Raw genomic sequence first — 19122 nt, forward strand, 5'->3', positions numbered from 1 at the left:
GCCAGAAGACCAGCTGGCCCTTATCTGGTTTAGTGGCAGACTGTTCGAACTGTGATATCATCAACTTTCGCCTGGGAATCATCTGTAATTAAGAGGATTGCGTTGAAAAAGCCCGTATGAGGGATTAGTTCCGTTGTATTTGGAGATATACATTTGATCTATATTTTTTTTTTTTAAATCTAAAATACATGGGTATAGGTAGACTGCAGGCATGTCTCCCCTCGAGACAACCACCAGCCTCCAGACGCTAATATCATAACACACGTTAAGTACAACCAGAGTAGTTAGAGGAGATGACCGGAGCACCAGAAGTATCTCCACAAGAGTGAGACTGAGACTGTCTCTCGCAATGCCGGCCAGGAAGGACACCGCTTGAGTGTTGCTGTCGTTGTTGCTGTAATTCCGTCACTGCCCACCTCCTACCGCCTGAAACCGAGAAGGTCGCCCAGCATCCCACTGGGCTTAGGGACAGGGCATTCTCTGCCCAGCTTCGCTAACCGTTCTGCCTCTTCCTCCATCTGTAGGAAGGAGGTCACCTCCTCATCGGTGGCGGCGGGGTAGGTAGACCCAGAGGGGGGCTCCGACAGCTCCATTGTATCCGCCTCTTTCCGTCTCCTGCGCCGGATCCTCGGTATTTGCTGTCCATCGGCTGTAACCATCATCTCGGAGTCGGCGAGCGTGCGACGCGGGGCGGGACAGGGGAAAAGGTGCGGCAGACCGACCACAACAAACGACGCCCCCAACGTGGCTGCAAACAGCGACATGGTCGATGTAGACCGCGGATGCAGATGAGGAGGCATTGTGGATGGATTTATCAATCGATTGTGCCGTTCGGTGGCCCTTTACTGCTCAGACTGCATGGGGGGAAAAAAAACTCAAGTCCTGCAGGGGATCAGGTCAGAGGAATTGAGGACCTCAAGAAAAAAAAGAACAGCTTATCTGGAGCAGCCCTTCACATACCTATGAATGCCTTCGAACAATCCTCAACCGATCAAAGGAAACGCATACCGCGCAGGCAATGGCTCTGAGGCTCTCCCTGGACGTTGAGAGAGAACGAAGTGGGAAAAGCGCGGGAATCATGTGCCCGGCGATCTAATCTTATCTGGGCGCGCGCTGATTGGCTGTACGGCACCACGCGCGAATCGCTGGCAAACCTCAGCGAGAGAGACAGGAGGAGTGCTAAGGTAGCCAGGGGGGAATCCTGTACTCCATCGTTCGTGGTGTATCGGCTGCTGCTCCAGCTCTCGTGGTGGCCTGTGTGGATTGTCTCGAGCTGACCAGCCCCCAGCCACGCCTACTCGGGCATTCTTGGGCGCCTGCCCAGTGTTCCACCCTGCGCTGCGCTGCCCCCTCCTCGTCTCTCCCCACCGCCAAGTGAGGTGGCCTTGGAACCGCCCAGGGCTTATCACCGACAGCGCTGGACACTCTGCGACAGCCTCCCCGGCGCCACCGCTCAGCATCATGAGTGATCTAGACAAGTATTTGCGCTTCCTTCCTGTTTTTTTGCGTGTGCCTGAGGGGTGCAGATGAGAAAGAATGGACTGACCGACCGATTTTTTCCCGGTGTCACGTGTAGGGCCATCGCGCAGCTGCGAGCCTGCCGCCTCATTCCCGAAGCCCAGGTGCGAGAACTATGCCACAAGGCACGCGAGCTGCTCATCGAGGAGGGCAATGTGGTCTCGGTGGACGCGCCCGTGACGATATGTGGCGATATCCATGGCCAGTTCCATGATCTGATGGAGCTGTTCCGCGTCGGCGGTGACGTGCCGGACACCAACTACCTGTTCATGGGCGACTTTGTCGACCGGGGGTTCTACTCGCTCGAGTCCTTCCTGCTGCTGCTCTGTCTGAAGGTGCGGTACCCGGACCGCATCACGCTCATCCGCGGGAACCACGAGTCGCGCCAGATCACGACCGTATACGGCTTCTACGACGAGTGCATCCGCAAGTACGGCAGCGCCAACGTCTGGCGGTACTGCTGCGAGGTCTTTGACTACCTAGCGCTCGGTGCGCTGGTGCTGGGCGCCAGTTCCGCACTCGAACCTACCTCCGGGACGACGACAACGACAACAACAACGACGATGGCAACGACGACGATGATTGACGACAGCGAGCTGGAGATAGAGGTGTTGAACTCAAAGGGAGACGTCACAATGAGCTCTCACCGGCCGCGACGGCAGCACCCATCATCCGATGCTTCGACAGACTCGCGCAACAACAACAACAACAACAACAACAATAACAACAACATTGGGGCGGCCCCCTACCGATCTGGGGTCCCCGGCACAGGGGCGTCCGGTGACGGCGGGGGCAGTATCGGGGGCAGTCGGACGGGGGCGGTGCTCTGCGTGCACGGCGGGCTGTCCCCGCTCATCGACACGGTGGACAAGATCCGGCTGATCGACCGCAAACAGGAGGTGCCGCACGAGGGTGCGATGTGTGATCTACTCTGGTCAGACCCAGACGAGATCGAGGGCTGGGGTCTGAGTCCACGCGGGGCCGGGTTCCTGTTTGGCGGAGATATCGTCAAACACTTCAACTATAAAAACGACCTGTCGCTGATTGCTCGCGCCCACCAGCTCGTCATGGAGGGCTACAAGGAGATGTTCGACAGCGGGATCGTCACCGTCTGGTCCGCCCCAAACTACTGCTACCGCTGCGGCAACGTCGCCGCCATCCTCGAACTCGGCGAGGATACCAGTCATGGCGGCACCGTGGCCCGTTCCAACGGCGACTATGCTCGTTCCAACGGCATCCTCGGCTCCAACGATCCCGCCGCTGACTCCTCTGCCGTCCTCAGTCCGGGGAGGCGCTATCGTGTCTTTGAGGCCGCCGCGCAGGATACACGTGGCATGCCTGCGAAAAAGCCTGTCGCCGATTATTTCTTGGTGCGTTTTTTTTTTTTTTTTTTTTTTTTTTTTTTTTTTTTTTTTCTTAGCTCTTGGTCTCTTATTCGAAGCTCTACTAACTCTACCAACTCAGTGATACCACTTGTTTGAACTGTTTCGAGTTGCTATTGCTACATATCACGACCAAATAGCCTGATGATGATGAATATGGTATTAACTCTGCAATAACTACATGAACGATACTGTCGGGTATCAGGGGAACTATATTAGAGACCAATATGCATCCCAGTAAGATCATCATGTAGAACTTCTATTAGTTTAACTGGTCTTAGTAGTAGTTACTACCTAGCTGTATCTAGTCCACGCTTTCCCATGTCTTTTTTTTTCATAACACTCATCGGTAACTCCCAGGGTATATAGTGTACGGGGTACTTGTTCCCTGAGACTGGGGCGTATTACCCTCCACAGGATTCATCTGCGCGGGTGATGTTGCAGTCTCGGCAGACATCTGCCCAGGCGTAAACACGGACGTGTTGAAGGGCACCTCGTAAGCCGTTGGAGTAGTAGCACTAGTTGCTGTAGTAGTAGTTGCTGTTGATGTAGTCGGGGGAGGAGGGAGAGGACCCCACGCCGAGACTGATGGTTCCCCCCAGGCCTCGACGCCCAGACCGAGCGTAGCCTGCTCGCGAGACCACCAGCCCTGGCTTTGTTCCACGAAATTGTCGGACGCGGGGGATATCTCCTTCTCCCTCTCGTACCAGGCGTCCTGCTGGGAGGATGGCGGCATCATCTGCAGGGAGGGAAAGGCCATTTGCGTCGTTGGGCGGAGGTACGTTGGTTCCGGCTGTGAGACTGGAAGCCGCTGCCACTGCGCGCTCAGGGACCGGCGGGCTGTCGGCATGGGTGATGCAGTTAGTGAAATCGGTATAGACGGGGAGGTGGAGGGTGGGTATGAGGCTGTCATGGTGGCAGCGGCAGCAGCAGCAGCAGAGGCGGCGGCAGAAATCGACGGTCCAGTAGTAATGCTCGCGTCGTGGTACTGCATCGGTTGCAGATTTCGTTCCGGAGATGAGTAGGAGCTTGCCGATACGAGATGACCAAGAGCGGCCGCGGTGGGGGAATCGGCGCTTGCGGACGGTGAGGTTGACTGATCCCAAGAGCCCCATGAGCCCCATTTCGCGTGCGTGCGTTCCAACACGGCAACGGCTTCCTTGGGCAGCTCCACGTGCCATTTGTTAGCGGATATGTCGAGAATCCGGAGTGTGCGGCGTGCGCACAACCAGCCTTCGCCGATTTCCTCGAGGTTCTTGAATCCATGCACGATATCCCGTTGGGCATTTCGCTCGGGGAGGTTCAGCAGATGGATTGTACATGCCGTATGGGCAATGTATACCACGATGTTGCATATCTGGGTGAAGCCATACGTGCGCTTATACGTGCGTAGCAGCTTCGAGATGGCCGAGGCAGCCTGAGTACAGAGTTTACGTGGCGAAACATGAGGGGGAAGAGGGGAGTTCGCCTTTGTGTATTTGAGGAAAGGTCGGAAAAGGTGGATATGCAGGAGCTGAAAGAACATACTTTGACGGTTAGCAGAGGTCTTGGTTTGATCCGAAAGAAAAGGAGGCATTACTGCATGACAAGCACTTGTGGCAGCTGGCCCTCCCTTGGCTCCAGTTCTCTCGGTAGGGTCTTCTTCCACGCTTCGAGCCGGGTATGAATCTCGCTGAGCCGTTTCAGTTCGACCTGTCTGCCCGGGGTATTCTCTGTTGGTGCCGGGTGATAGAAGAAGCTCAGCAGATCCCCACTGATCTCACACAATTTGGCGACCTGCAGGGCAACTGTTCGGATTCGGGCGGGCTGGGTATGTTGTTGGCCCACACCGGAGTCTGTATAAGGGGACCATAGTTCTGCTTCCTCTGTGGGCAAGATATCAAACTTGGGAACATTCAGGTTGGCAGTGGAGAGCTGAGGTTGACGGCCGAGATAATTCGACCAGCATCTAGTAACGTCAGTAATCTATCTACTAGAAGAAGAAGAATAAGAATAATAATAATAAAGGTAGGCGTCAAACCTACTTGTCAAAGAGAAAGCAGCCCCAGAGAGTGATGCGTCGGGCGTCAATCTCGTCTTCACTCAGCGTGTGGGAGCCGAGGCTGGGGACGTCCAGGTTCAAACCTAGATCAAGAGCCATACGGAAGCTCATGCCGCTGTACACCCAGCCTTTCCCCTCACGCCCACAGCCGGCCTCGCGGACTGACATGAGAGCAAGGGCCTGAACGGTGCACAGCCGAGCATTTTCGTGCTCATCGTTTTCCAAGAGGAGTCGTTTGGCTTCCTTGAAGAAGTGATCGCCGGCAGTCGCCGAGTTGCGCGGATCCAGACGTGCCCCGTCCCACGAACTGAAGTGGCACCCCAGCGCCAACATCGCATTGACCAGCAATGAGGAGCAGTATTGGCTGGGGATCCCACGGATATAGTCTCTGTAGAAGAGATCCTTGGAGAGTGTCGTGAAGAATGGGTAGTGCCAGGTAAAGTACATGGTCAAGAGGTGGCTGATCAACTGTTTGTTTCTGGTGACTTCCGTCCAGTGGGTGACGGAGGATTCGCGTTGTTGGGCCAGGGCGTGTTCTTGTTCAAAAAGCTCGGATCCTGGTGGCAGGAAGACGAGGTTGGAGGTGCCGCCGATGAATTTGCGCGAGCCGTCAAGTAGCACCTCGCTCATCTTCCCGGCCAGCTCTGCTTCGAATTGATCCGCCTCTATCGGATCCTCATCACTTACCAATCCCACTTCCTCCCCGGGCTGCTCTGTGAGTTGTTTCTCGCCGGCAAGAATCGATTCCGCCACGTCTTCCAAGTTGTCACAGGCTCGGATTTGCCGAACTAGGCCGAGCGCGTCGTCTTCCTCGTAATTGAGAATCGCATGAATGATCGTTTGCAGGGTAGTGTTGCGTGTCCGCAGCGTATCGGCGTCTTTTCTATATACACCTTTTCGCCGGTGATCGGAGTTCGGGTCATACACGCCTAGGAGTACGTATAAGTGACGATAATCTCTGAGCAAATCTATCCAGCAAGGAACATACAGGGAGTATGGTAGACGGACGAGCAGGCAGCACAGCTCGGTAGGTTCCCATCACACTGATAAAAAAGAATTGATCAACTCACTGGTCCGGATCTCAAACAGGAAGGGGGGGGGGGGGGGCATACCTTGGACTTTCTCCTGCGACACGCAATACAGGCTGTGCTAACACATCGCCTCTTGGAAGTCTGGTTGTCCACCTTCGCTTGCTTTGATTTAGAGGCCGGCAATGCCCGACCCCCGTGGGTGGCAGCGGACTCTACATTGCTCGCCTCGGAAGCAATATCCCGTTCCATGCTCAAAATGTCAAGGTCGTAGGTAGATGTTCACGACTGGGATCTGAAAAATGCGGACCATGATTGAACTCGTTAATTAATAGACGAGTAGCTGTTTCCAAATCGGCAGAGATCGAACTAGAAAGACCATTCCATTCCTGAAGGTGTCAGCATCTTTCTGTTATCTTTTTTTGTTTTTTTTTTGTTTTTTTTTTTTTTTTTTGCCAACCGTGGCGTGAGAGACACGGGGAAAAGAGTCACTGCAGCGCAACGCAAGAACGCGCGCAGGTTTCAAGCCACGCTAAGTCTTTGAAGACTTGACGCTTCCCGGAGCTGCATCGGACATACCTGGCAATGATGATGATTCTGATGATGATGACGATGGCGATGGATGCAGAACAACCCCACGATATGGACGACCCGCTGTGGAGGCGGGGGAAGGAAATTTGCGTGAAACAGCAGGCTGTCAAGCGCGAGAGACTCGATGAGAAAGCTTGTAAAATGATGACGGGCGATAAGAGAGTATGCAATGGGCTGCGGATGATTGGTCGATCACTGCTTGAGGGGCTAGTTCACTGGGATTCAGAGGCTTCTCTCTCTCTCTCTCTCTCTCTCTCTCTCTCTCTCGCTGGTAGTCATCACTGGTAGTTGAGGATACGACATGCTGACTCAGCCTGAGTAGTGCGTTAACTAGGTAGGCAACTACGGAGGAGTACTTTTGAGCTACACCATGCTTTTTTTTCTCCAAACAAATAACTACATTCCACTCTCCTTCTTCAGCATCGACGATCAGCTGTGGTCTGCTAGGGCCAGATCACCGAGGAAGAATTCTTCGTACCACGGCATATCGATCGACACAGCGCAGCGATCGTCAGGATGGCTGGTGACACGAGTACACAGGCAGTTTCGAAGGAGTCGACCACGCAGGTCCAAGACTAAGTTTATGATAAGCTCGCAATAGTTTTTCCGATAACTGTTAGATACTGACTGATGTCTCAGATAGAATAGGGCCGCTTGCGGCGATAGCCACACTTTACCGAGTCTGTTGATAGTTATAAGCACCAGTCATATTGCAAGACAGGGTATTTCCGTTGGTACGAGAAAAGCCTACCTAGTACATACCAAAGATCATGTACCTACTCCGTACTTTGTATGAGTTCGAAACGACTCGTACGAATGCTGTGCCTTACGTCCGCGGATCCGACTATCACTATCCTTGTCTGCGCAGTACTTGTGCATAGGGAATGCCAAAGTACTCTGCATAGGGACAACCAATACAAATCTATACAATAATATTAATAATAATGCTGGAGGATAATAATACTTCGATGTATCTTTACGTACAAGAAAGCGGTTACTCACTTAGCCACCACCGAGGCTGAACTCCTTAGTCTTACTCCTACTCGTAGAGCCGAGTCAGATAGACAATTCGCTTGACTAATCGTAATGAATATTTATCTCCACAGCCATGTCAAATTTGCGTGGCAGTTTCTAATTTCTGACCAAGTGGAACGCCTCTTACAAACCCTCGAGATCTGCGTTTAAGGTTGTGGGTTAGTGCCGTGGCTGCAGGACTTGATCGGTATTGTGGCAATACAATTAGGATCTTAGAATTACCTAGGCAGATAATAATTGAATAAGGAAGCTATAAAGTCTATTAACTCTGTAGCAATAATTAGTACTATATATATCTACTTATCTTATGAGAAGTATCAATAATTTATTGTTAATTGATACAGTTCTTAGTTAGTTACTATCTACTAAGGTACTACGACATGGTCAATTAGTAAAATCTTGGGTAGCAATACCGTACTGTGGTAATTCCAGAAAACACGTATTGTATTACCAGCCGCGTAATCTCCGAGGTCCCCTCAGGCTCCCACAATGGATATCGGCGGGTATCTCGTTTCAGCACAAAAATCTCTGCCTCCACTGAGGAATATTCCATTCTTCCATTTGACAGTACAATACACTTACCATCTACCTAGACACCTAGTAGGCATCTACCTTGTTCAGTCCTCTACTCCGTAGGCTGCTAAGTTCCTACGTACCTAGCATGTACAGTACTTCGATAGAGGTCCCTATACTAACTGGGTAACTGATAGCGGTATACTATTAGAAATAGCCGTCAACGATTCGCTGCTGGCTCGCTTACAGGTAGATCCTTCTGTCTCGTACGGACTTACTAGGTACCTTAGGTAGATACTCTCTGACTGAATAACGTAACACTCCGTACCGTCCCGAGATTACGCTCAGCCTCGCCTATCATGCCGTCACTCTTTTTCCTTACGGAAACTCACCGGTTCTTATCGCCAGCCGCAGGTCACGCCCCGTCCTTGCCTTTCTGAGTCTCTCCTCTCTCCTCTCTCCCTCCTTTCTCTCTACCACATCTCTGGTGAGACACATCGACAAACACCTCGACAGACACGGGTTTTTCTTATTCCTAACAATACATCAAGACGACTCATCGAGTTCGATAACAGACGAGGCGTCTGATTTCCGTCACTCGCTGCAAGTCGCGTGCCTGCACAGACACCCCGGTTTCCACCCAAAATCATCATTGCTTGCCAGCACAGCAGGGGGGGCCACACCACAATAGTACACCACAATAGTACGCCCACACTAATCGGTCAACCACTTAAGTCCGCCTCCCCCGGGGGAGACGCCGACTTTCCCCTTCTTCCTTTTCCTTCGCCGTCATTTCGAAACCCCATGTATCTAGCGCAAACCCTCGACCAGAGTGCCTCCTCAGGCCAGAGACGCCGCGATTCCTGTGCTGCCAACCGCAAGGATGATGGTCCCTAGAGCCTTTCTGTTCAGCTCCGTCTCGCCCGTTCCGACCACCAAGAAGAATGCCCTACCCCGACTCGCCTCGAAGCCGGAGCAAGGGCTCCGGCTGCCTGAGATCTCGCACTTGGAAGACCTCGGCTTGGTCGATGCCACCGCTTCCCATCCCCATACCAATCCGGTTGTGATCCCGCCGAAGCGTGGTCCGCGGATGACTTCAGTACAGCAGAGTACGGTTGGGCGTAATGAGCCCAAGACACCACGCGGGACACTGCGTCGGTCACCGTCAACCGCAACCGCCCGCAGCGACCGCTCCCTACCCACGTCGGTAGCCTCTATCTTGGAGGCAACTGCTATCCCTGTTCCTCGCCGCAATCGTTCCATCCGCGAAACCCGTCGGTTGCCTCGCGGCAACCATGTGGAGGATTTCAGCAAGCTACTCATGGAAGGCGTCAAGTCGCGCGACGACTGCTTGATGGAAGGCTCGCCGTTAGACATCCTCCTCAGCCCACCAGAGGAGGAGACCGAGAAGATGGCCATGGCTATGAGCAACGACGTGGCCTCCGACAGCCCGTTCTCGCTACGCTCCGTTTCGACAGAGTCGATGCCCTCGCTCGTCCATGACATAGATTCCCCCGAGAGCCTCCCCCTACTCTCTAGCCCGTCCAGCCAACGGAGCCCACTCGACCGTAAATATCGGATCCTCTCGCTGTCCGAAGACTGTGCCTTGGATCACCCTCTGTTGGAGGATGAAGAGCTGTTGGACCTCGAACCCACCATGATGGACGAGGGCGACGAAATTCCTCCTCTTCCTTCTCCTTCTCCTTCTTCGTCTTCTCTAGCGGACCCTGGTTCAACAGCCAAGTCTTCGAGACCTTTCCGATCACTACCGCGCTTCACTTTGCCCTTCAAATCGAACCTGACGGCCTCGCTGCGGGCCCTCAAGTCTGCCGCCCAGTCGGTCTCCACCTTTGCGACCCCGTCAGTGCAGCCGGACAACTTCCTCACGCAATCGTTGTTCACGATTACCCCTGGTCTGACGGACGACCGGCGGCCCCTCCCGATGCAGGAGCCGCCGTCGCCCGCGCTTCGGCGATACCTCAACCCGATGACCGTCTCGCCCGCCGAGATGCACGTCTACCACGACCACCGGCACGAGCTGGCCCATCCTGCCGCGCACCGGCCGTGTCCAGTCTCCATCCAGATGCAGACCTACCACCGGAGCGACACGGAGCCTGTCCCGCCGCCGATCACGCGGCAGCGCGAGCCGCGCGAGAACTGCGACTTCCTGCGCATGGTTGTGCTGGAGATGAACATGCGGCGCCACGGCAAGCTGCGCGACGATATCCCCATGCGGGCGCGGATCTGGCTGCCGCCACGCAAGGGGATCGCGTGTCGGCTGCCGAATTGCCACAGTGCCGTGCCCTCGAGGTGGATAGGGGTCTCGGTAGAGTGCATGTGATTCTTTCGACTACTCCGGAGGACTCCGGAGTACTACGGAGTGCGGAGTACATATTGGTCTAGCATGATATTGGCGTTTTAGATACTACATAGGGTACAGGTCATGTAAATACAACCCGACATTTTTCATACTTTTCATTGGGTCATTTTACTCTGTAGTACATGACATCCCTCCGTAGCAGACCGCTCCAGTAATCAATTCTATACTCCGTACCTGCATCCCTGCCCGACCAAGAGAACTATCTACGATAGTCCAGCCACAGACGTCACAAGAACAAGGATACTTCTGCATCAGCTTAGGTGCATAACTAGTAGGAACTAGTCATGACTATAGAGTAAAGGTATGTAGTGGTCATTGTAGTTGACTCTAAAATTCTATTGTATATACTACATTGTGTTTATTGAGTAGAGGTATAGATAGGAAAGGATTCTCATCTGTTCTATGAATTCCAACCCAGATAGACATGTCTACTCTATTCTGGTAGATAGTCTACATCTATGATTCACTCCGTTCCTACCTACTAATCTAGGCAACTTGTAACTGGTAACTATGCAGTACATACGGAGTAGGTAGAGAGGATGGACAGACCCCTATACTCCCATTGGATATAGATAAGGAATCATGAAGGAGACCTGCCATGGGAATAATACTAACTAGTTCATAAATTCTCACTAGTACCTCTTCTAAGACTGTACTAATTCGGTTGCCTGCTCACAAAGGAGGTAATCTACCCCGAGTCCATATATACTACATACTACATACTACATCTAATACCTCGGTACAGAGTACGGAGTACGGACTACTACTACATACTGTAGTCTACAAAGGTCATTCATATACCTTGTATTGTACTCCGTACCGGGTGTCATTAAGCCACTATTGACTGCTTCCATGAGAATGGATGTATCATAGGTATACTCCATCTCCGTATTGCATACTGCGTACTCGTACAATGTCTTATCGCGGTGATTCATTCGGCGGACTGCACCTATCCGCTTACGGCGAATATCCTGATAATCATTAGCCGCGTCAAGAGAAATAAAAATGATTTTTTTTTTTTTTTTTTTTACACTTGACTTACTCTCTTCATCCAGCAGCGTGCCCTCCTGCCAACTATCCTCGATCCAGGCCGCCAGGACAACATGGGGAACCGTCTTGCCAGGCCTGGCAGCCCAAAACGCCCTCACATGCGAAATCTCAGCCGCCGCACAGTCCGCAGCTAGGACGACGTGTGTGATGTGCGAGTCGTCCGACGAGCAGGCCACCGCTGCGCCGGCGAATCGAGCCACGTTGGATGCCAGACGAAGCGGCAGCTGGATCTGCTGCTGGTGCTGCTCTTCCTCTCCGTAGTGGAAGTACAAGGTGAATCCCTGAAACAACCAGCCACAGGGCGCTTCGTATCCCGCCTGGACCCTTTCCTGGATGTGCATCTCAAGGCGTTTGACGGAAGATGCGTCGGGAAGTGTTTCGCTTTCCATCCGGTTCAAAATCTAAACAGTCGTCAATGCTCTGTAATACTTCGTTCCGATGTTATATCACACCTCATTCAGTTCTTCCATAGTGGCATCCCGGGCAAAGCTGTCCTGGTACTGATCCACGGCGGCGGCGATCTCGTCCTTGCGAGCTTCCAGCGTAAAGAACATGTGTCTATCCAGGTCACCACTAATCCCATCACCAGATTTGGTGTATTCTTGTGTGTTTTTCTCACCTTGGTTCAAGCGGGAGAAGCAAATCAGGAAGCCCGACGTCGACTTCGTTCTGCTTGACGCAATCGAGAATCCACGACGGCCGCAGAACGTTGTCCTTGCCGCTCTTCTGCACCGACGCAACCTTGACAGTTCCTAGACAGTTAGAAGTCGTTCGCATCAAATGAAGAAAAAAAAAAAAAGAAAAAGAAAAAGAAAAAGCAATGCTTACTCCTGTCAGCAACGCAGATCGTGTTCGTGGCAGCCGTGCTGGTCTGGTAGATTTTCCCTCCGTTCGCTTTCACGAGCTGCTCCAGTTCGGCTTTGGACCGTTTCTCAGGCGCAAGGCACTCGGTCATAACGTCTGCTACTGTCAGTATGACTGTAGATGGGAGGAGAATAGGAAGGAGAAAACAGGGGAATAGAAACGTACAAAAGTTCATCCCGTCAAAGACATGCCCTGATGGCCCTGCATATTGTACTTCTTCAGCCTGATATCCCGCGATACTGAGCGGTTTCTTCGTCGGCCGTTTGATACGTTTCTTGCGCGAGTTGTCGACGGCAAATTCCCGGGTCTTGTGCTCGCTCTCGACGTTGGATTTGAGATCGAGAAACTCCTGAACCGACAGCGCGCTCTTCCAATCCTTGTCCATGCGCAGCCGTTTAAACCGTGGGAACCGCAGCGTCAACCCGAGCCGGAACTGATCGCTGACGGAGACCGAGGCGGCCTTGACGCACAGCACGACCGAGTCGGCGGGCTTGATCCACATGTCCGGTCGTTCATACTGCGCATCGCCCCCCGCCAGCTCGATAAATGCTACCGGCGGCCGTTTGGCGTCCCACTCATGCCACTTGCCGTCCGTGTGATGTCGGATGTTGGCGTAGTCGGCTGCCGTGAAGCCGCCGCCCACCTTGCAAAAGGAGAAACATTTGCTACCGTCTGGCGCTCCCTGTGAGAAGGAGGAATAAGAAGAGGAGGAAGAAGAAGGCCGGTGGTGATCGTCGTCGACACGTAGGCCGCATAGAAAGCTGGACAGCGCGCCGCCCCGGGCTCCCGAGCCGTAGTACCCGCCGATGACGATCAGGTCCAACGACTCGCCAAACTCAGTCATGTACTCGGGCTTCACCTTCATCCAGTCATCGTGCCGCTCGTTCAGGCGATAGGGTGACCGTGGGTTCTTGAGCACCAGGCCCTCTGAGGCCTCGGCGACGACAGTGCGTAGTGCGGTCTCGATTTCGTCCGTGGTCGTCGCCTCCTGGTACGGATGAATCTCGAAACGGCGGTGCACGGGGATGATGGCTTTGCTCAGGGCGTTGCGCCGGTCTCGCAGCGTGTATCTGGTCAGGTCCTTGTCATTCAGGTAAAGGATGTCGAAGATGCGGAACAGCGGGCGCGGGCCCGAGGCAAAGGGGTTCCGCTGCTGGTCCAGGGCGGCAGTCTTGAGCGTGCCAAAGGGAACGGGGGCATCCTGCTCAGGATCCCAGGTGATCATCTCGCCGTCGAGGATCAGATTCTCCACCCCGTCGGCAAACGCGTCCGCGAGGTGGCGGGTGAGCGCGCCATGTTCGTCCTGTAGGCCATTGCCGTATAGATAGGTGTAATCCTTTGCCTTGCGCGACCAGAAGCCGAAGCGGCGGCCGCCGGGCATGGCCGTGTCGGCCTCCATGTGCAGCTGCATGCGCTCGCCATCGAGCTTCTCCTCGATCCAGAAGACGCGGTCGTCGTCCGTGGGGCGCATGCGCTCGATCATCCGCGCAAACGAGTGCATCTGGAACTGCGCCAGCTGGGGCTGAAAACACTGCATCAGCGTTATCCCGCGATCCTCGGCCTCGAGCCGCAGGTTCGGGTCGTGCAGCTCCCAGCATACCCGGCGCAGACTGCTGGAGATGCTATACAGATTCTCCGCGTCGGGATGCCAGACGTCAAAAAACGTACGTTCGGTCGCCCCAACCTTCATCTGTCGCAGGATGATCCGGATCAACCACAGGAGTTCCTCCGGGTTCATACGCCGGTAGAACTCGGCCAGCACAGGCAGCTGCTGCTCCTCGCGCGACGCGGCGGCCAGCTCATCGAGCTTCGCGTTCACCTCGTCGATACGCATGCTTCCCACCTCGGATCTCAAAGGCCGCTTCGAGAGCACATCATAGCACCGGCCCGCAAAGTCGCCCGCCATGCGCGCTGCCGCCGTCCCGCCCCCGGCGCCTACTACGCCCGTCTGGCCCGGCAGCTTCCAGTTCAGCAGATTGAACCCATCCTCCGAGTTGCGGTCGATCTTCATCAGTTTCACCAGCATCTTGCCAATCACCTTCTCCTTGATCCCGTACATCGCCCGGTCGCGGTCCTTGTCCGGCAGAATCAGCCGGAAGGCAGGGTATATATCTGGCCCGACTTCCTGGCGCCAGCGCGAGATGAACCGCTCGATGACATCGCGCCGTCGCTCAATCGGATTCAGGCCTAGTCCCGCGCTTTTCCCGTGCGGTCCTGTCTTGCGTCGTGCTGCCACGGGGCCGGTCGGTTTCTTCTTGATCTCGTTCAGCGGGTTGAACAGCGTCAAGAACAGCTCGTGGAACGGCAGCGTGGGGGAATGGTTGATCGGGCGATTGGGATACCTATTCAGTTAGCTAGTGGTCTCAAAGGAAAGGACATGTATTTTTTTTCTTTTCTTTTCTTCTCTTTCTTTTGTCTAGGGAAAATTGTAGTACTTTTCGTCCAGGTCCTCCGTCTGAGCTCGTTCGCTCACGGCCTCCTGTGCCGCAAGGTCCTCTGGATCCATCTCAATTGCTTCCCTGGCCTAGAATACGTTCTTAAATTCAGCCACGGCCATTTCAGAGCAGGTTGCAGAGCAGATCTACCGCTCATTGTGATAAAGTCTTGGTGGTTGTTTCCAGGCTGCAGCGCGAGCTCTGAGCATGTGACATCACCGCCTAGACTAAGCTTTATTGGGTTTATATGGTTAGAGACTTATAAACAACGTATTTGGATATATTTACAAAGTAAAATCGATTATAATACAAAAAAGGGGTATCGCTAACAGGCGCTAGTCATTTGATTCCTGTCCGGCAGCTGGGGGTGCTGCGAGACGAGATCGGCGAGTTTCGTGAGGATGGCGATGAAGCGCTTCGAGACGCCCCAGGAGGTCAAACTGGCGAGAGTCTCACAGCCAACGCGGAGGATCCTTTCCGGGCCATGCGGGGCGCAGATGTCACCCACGCCAGTGACGTTGCCGCGCATTGTGCGGCCGTCACGGACGAAGAGCTGCACGAGTTCGTCGTCGCAAGGGCGGTCGAGGTGGATGAAGGTCGGGTCGTGCGACGCAGCGTCTGAAGGCTCAGACCCCGTGTGGACAGTGTTGGCCTCCTGGGAGAACGAGGAAGAAGAGGCGGCGGCGGCGGCGGCGGCGTTAGCGGCGTTCTGGCCGTGGCAGGACCCGTACGCCCAGAGGGTGAGCACCGCCAGGAAGGTGGCGGTTGGTTCGTGGAACGAGTTGGTCGAGTATCGCCGCACATGCCAGAGAACCGTGCCGGCGTGGATGATAGAAAGCCGGGCCTTGTACTGGTCGTGCTTGATCCAGCGACAGACGTAGTGCCACTCCATGGCCTGCTGGTGGTCGCTCCAGCGCAGCCGCTCCATCGCTAGAGAAGTCGCGAGGGATCGGATCTCCCGGAACGGAGCCAGGAGGATGATCCGGGCTGCGTGTAGATAGAGCACCGTCGGATGCTCTAGGCCGGCGGCCCGCGCGATGGTGCTGTTGGCCGCCCAGTGAAGGATGTCCAGGGAATCGCAGGCGCTATTGCGCCATTTCGAGTAAGAAGGAATCCCCGGCAGCCAGACAGATCCCGAAGGAATCGCAGACTCGCGCGACTGTTTCTTGGCGGTGGGATTCCAGAAGGATAGGGGACGACGGAAATAATCGCCCACCTCCCACATGCGTTGGTAGAGCGAATGGATAAGGAGAACATGGCCGAGCTCTCCGATCCCGGATACAAGCTTCTTCTCGATGTATAGCACATGGACCGCAGAGTACAGCGAAACCTGGTCTTGCCCTACTACAGGCTGCTCAGTAATCGGACGGGGAAGAGAGGTCCAGGAAACGAGGATATTTACCAGACGACGGTTCCAAAAGCTTCCTCCACGCCTCTGCGGATGATGCTTGCCACAAGCTTTCATGACACGGCAACGCAGCCTGTCCCTCGTCAAGCGAGAACAGAGTTTTGTTATCTGAGTGGTATGCAATCGTGCAGTCCAAGAGCTGTTAAAACGTCAGTCTAGTGCTTGTACACAAAAAGAAAGCCGTGTTACATACCCATGCGCAGTAGCCGGTCCGCCTTCGAACTTCATCGTCGATCCACTTCGACCATCTTCGTTCCTGGGTTTGTTCATTTGGCAAGGATCGGGATCTGGATGACGATGATAATAGTGATGAGGACGAGGACGATGGCTGCAGCAGCCCCTCGATACGAACAAAATTCACCAGGTCGCCCAGGCAGCTCAAGGCGGAGACATTGTCACGATCTCTGCCGGAGTGAAACAGCCCTACGCCGTTAAGGAGTAGAGCCTGTAAGAGCCAGATGGGAATTTTGTTCGAAGGACATCTTTCTTTCTAATCATGGCCAGGTTTCCAGGTTAGTATTGTACCTCCTCTAGACCGCCGGTGCCTACTTGTCTGCTTACCTCCATCTGGATTGCTCGTCTTAAAAATTCGTGGAACGCCATGGTGCATTCCTCGGTCTCGGGGATGTCAGCCACATGACAGCCAATGGCAACTACTGCCAGAGTGACCAGCCAGTGGCATCGGTTGGGATTGAAGGTGGGAAGATGGAAAATGGGGTAGACGGGCTGGAAGGAATCAAAGTAGACATGGACGAAGCGACTCAGAACTTCGGCAGACGGAAAATAATCCGATTCGAATGGTTGGAATATGGAGTTCTCGATGCGGCACAGCTGCAGGAAGTGCTGGTATATCTTCTCATAGGTGAGAAATTCAATCTTCCGATCAAAGCGGCTCTCCGTGTCATCCGACAGCATACTGCTGCTGTCGATATTGATGTCCTGGATCGGAGGGAAGGAGAAGACTGGAGCAAAGTCACTCCGTTGTAGCTGGGATAGAGCGTCCAGGGGCTCTCCGGAGGATCTGGACCAAGACCCCTGCTTGCGGCGGTACTTGGGCAGACGAGCTCCCGTGCCGTCGACGTAGAAATCCCCCGGGCGGCTCGAAGACGCGTCGCGAGACCCTCCTCCACTGTGGACAAGCCCTTCAGCCATGGTATGCGACACTTGACCGGGGCTTTCCGTATCAGTGCCCAGCGACATGTTCCCCGAGGGGGTCTGCGACACGTTTTCCGGTAGCGAAGGGCTGATATTCTTGCCCGTGATCATCGTGGGCCATATCGGGCGGACGAGCGAGCTGTCGGTGAAGGCAGTCGGTTGGGATGGATGCGGCAGCCTGGAGACGACGGCAATGTCTTGTTCGTTAGTATTGCTGGGAGTCTCGGCAGAGAAGAAATCGGTAGAGAGCCAGTTGATGGTGGAGGACATGGTCTGGTCGAAAAACGCCTGGTCGAAGCCAAGCTCTTGCTGCTGGTCTGCTCCCCCGTTTGTCATGTCGATATCCATCGACGGAGCGACCATCTCAGTCAGTTGGCTATCGATGCCTGCCGAGGGATTGAGGGGGAAAGTCGTCTGCATGGAGCTCTGATACATCTGGTGGCTCATCTCCGAGAACGACGGGTATGACAATCGAGACACCGACGGGTCATCCTGCTGCAGTAGCACGGATGACGGTGCGTCGAGATCGTTTGTCTTGTCTACCGCAGCGGTATTTTTGTTGCTATTTGCACCGTCTGCGCCAGCTGAGTTGTTGGAAGGCTCCGCCGGGTGATCCTCGCGCTGAGTCGACCGATCTGCCCTCCCTCGGTCACGGCGCCCGGCAATCGAGTCTTCTGTGATCGAGGCCGTCCTCCCTTTGCCTAGCGACCGCTGCGGCGACATCTTCATCGCTTTGACCTTGGATCGTCTCTCGGTCGGGTACTGACAGTCGAGCGACCGGTTCTCGCAGCGCACGCATGGCGTCCCCCCGCTGCAGCGGACTCTAGCCGTAGCACACTTGTAGCAAGCCCGAAAGGTCTTGACGGTGATCCGATGGGTACGGTCCTTCCCACTCTCAGGTCCCAGCGTATGATGACTCAGTTCATGGCGATGGAGAGTGTCCCTACATCATAACTCATCAACACTGGCGGTGAAGGTAATCAGTCGGGGTCCGGATGGGTGCCAACACGTACGTTCTAGAAAAATGACGGCCACACTGCCCACACTCAAACGGTTTCTCTTTGGTGTGACTGCGGAAATGCCGCTTCAAGTGCTCTGGCCGCCGAAAGGTGCTCTGGCAGATGGAGCATTTGATCTGGGCCGTGTTGGCTGCACCACTGCCGGCCGCAGCTTCACCGTCGAGACCATCACTGTTGCTCCGCGTCTCTCGGTCGCTCTCATCGTCATCCACTACTTCTAGCAGAGCGTCAGTATTTCCCCTCCTTCTCGTCAACGTCCGGCGAGCCGAGACTGTCTCAGACGTACCTCTGCCAGCGCTGCGAGCCTCGGAGGACATGACGTCTCATGGACGAAGACAGCTTGGGCACTGGGCATTGCAGCTTGCACTTGCAGATCTCTTCCTCTACAACTTCTCCAGCTGTGTCGAGGAGAGGCTGTCCTCTGACCTGGGCTGTGCTCGGGGGGAGGGGATTATGAGAGGATCAGATGGTGTGGGGGAATCTTCATCAACCAGACGGTCTGCCCATATTAACCGGCCTCCCCATAATAGAGTGAAGATCCCCACTGGCTCGGTTAGCAGGGAGCTTGCAGGGGAGACAGTTTGGTAGAGTCGATTATAGGGTGACGGGCTGCCAATAGTCAAGCGTTCTGACTCAGATGCCCAGTCAGGTACAGGAGGTGATGCTTCGCCTAGTTACCTGGTACTCCGTATGCTGACTCCTG

At 54.5% G+C, this 19122-nt stretch overlaps 4 protein-coding genes across 4 annotated transcripts; 1 reads left to right on the forward strand and 3 right to left on the reverse strand.

Moving 5' to 3' along the window:
• Positions 1-67: 67 nt before the first annotated feature.
• ASPZODRAFT_293089 (hypothetical protein) lies at positions 68-1163 on the reverse strand. The gene has a single exon (XM_022728178.1). It carries the CDS (start codon positions 798-800, stop codon positions 420-422), a length of 381 nt encoding a protein of 126 aa, XP_022585454.1. The 5' UTR covers positions 801-1163; the 3' UTR covers positions 68-419.
• ASPZODRAFT_293323 (hypothetical protein) lies at positions 1164-3114 on the forward strand. The gene is made up of 3 exons (XM_022728179.1): positions 1164-2675; positions 2730-2888; positions 2983-3114. Exons 1-3 carry the CDS (start codon positions 1527-1529, stop codon positions 2983-2985), a joined length of 1311 nt encoding a protein of 436 aa, XP_022585455.1. The 5' UTR covers positions 1164-1526; the 3' UTR covers positions 2986-3114.
• A 129-nt stretch (positions 3115-3243) lies between these two features.
• ASPZODRAFT_148327 (hypothetical protein) lies at positions 3244-14908 on the reverse strand (the record flags this gene model as incomplete). The annotated part of the gene is made up of 10 exons (XM_022725355.1): positions 3244-3418; positions 3479-4426; positions 4480-4848; positions 4925-5870; positions 11531-11939; positions 11991-12096; positions 12158-12290; positions 12367-12498; positions 12568-14744; positions 14838-14908. The coding sequence occupies 10 exons, from the start codon at positions 14906-14908 to the stop codon at positions 3244-3246; spliced, it is 5466 nt and encodes a 1821-aa protein (XP_022585456.1).
• Positions 14909-15162: 254 nt separating this feature from the next.
• ASPZODRAFT_57307 (hypothetical protein) lies at positions 15163-18736 on the reverse strand (the record flags this gene model as incomplete). Its single annotated transcript, XM_022728677.1, has 5 exons — positions 15163-16178; positions 16240-16384; positions 16439-16690; positions 16807-18343; positions 18414-18736. The coding sequence occupies 5 exons, from the start codon at positions 18734-18736 to the stop codon at positions 15163-15165; spliced, it is 3273 nt and encodes a 1090-aa protein (XP_022585457.1).
• Positions 18737-19122: the final 386 nt, after the last annotated feature.

This window comes from Penicilliopsis zonata (genome assembly GCF_001890105.1).
Source record: "Penicilliopsis zonata CBS 506.65 unplaced genomic scaffold ASPZOscaffold_1, whole genome shotgun sequence".
NCBI classification, from domain to species: Eukaryota; Fungi; Ascomycota; class Eurotiomycetes; order Eurotiales; family Aspergillaceae; genus Penicilliopsis; species Penicilliopsis zonata.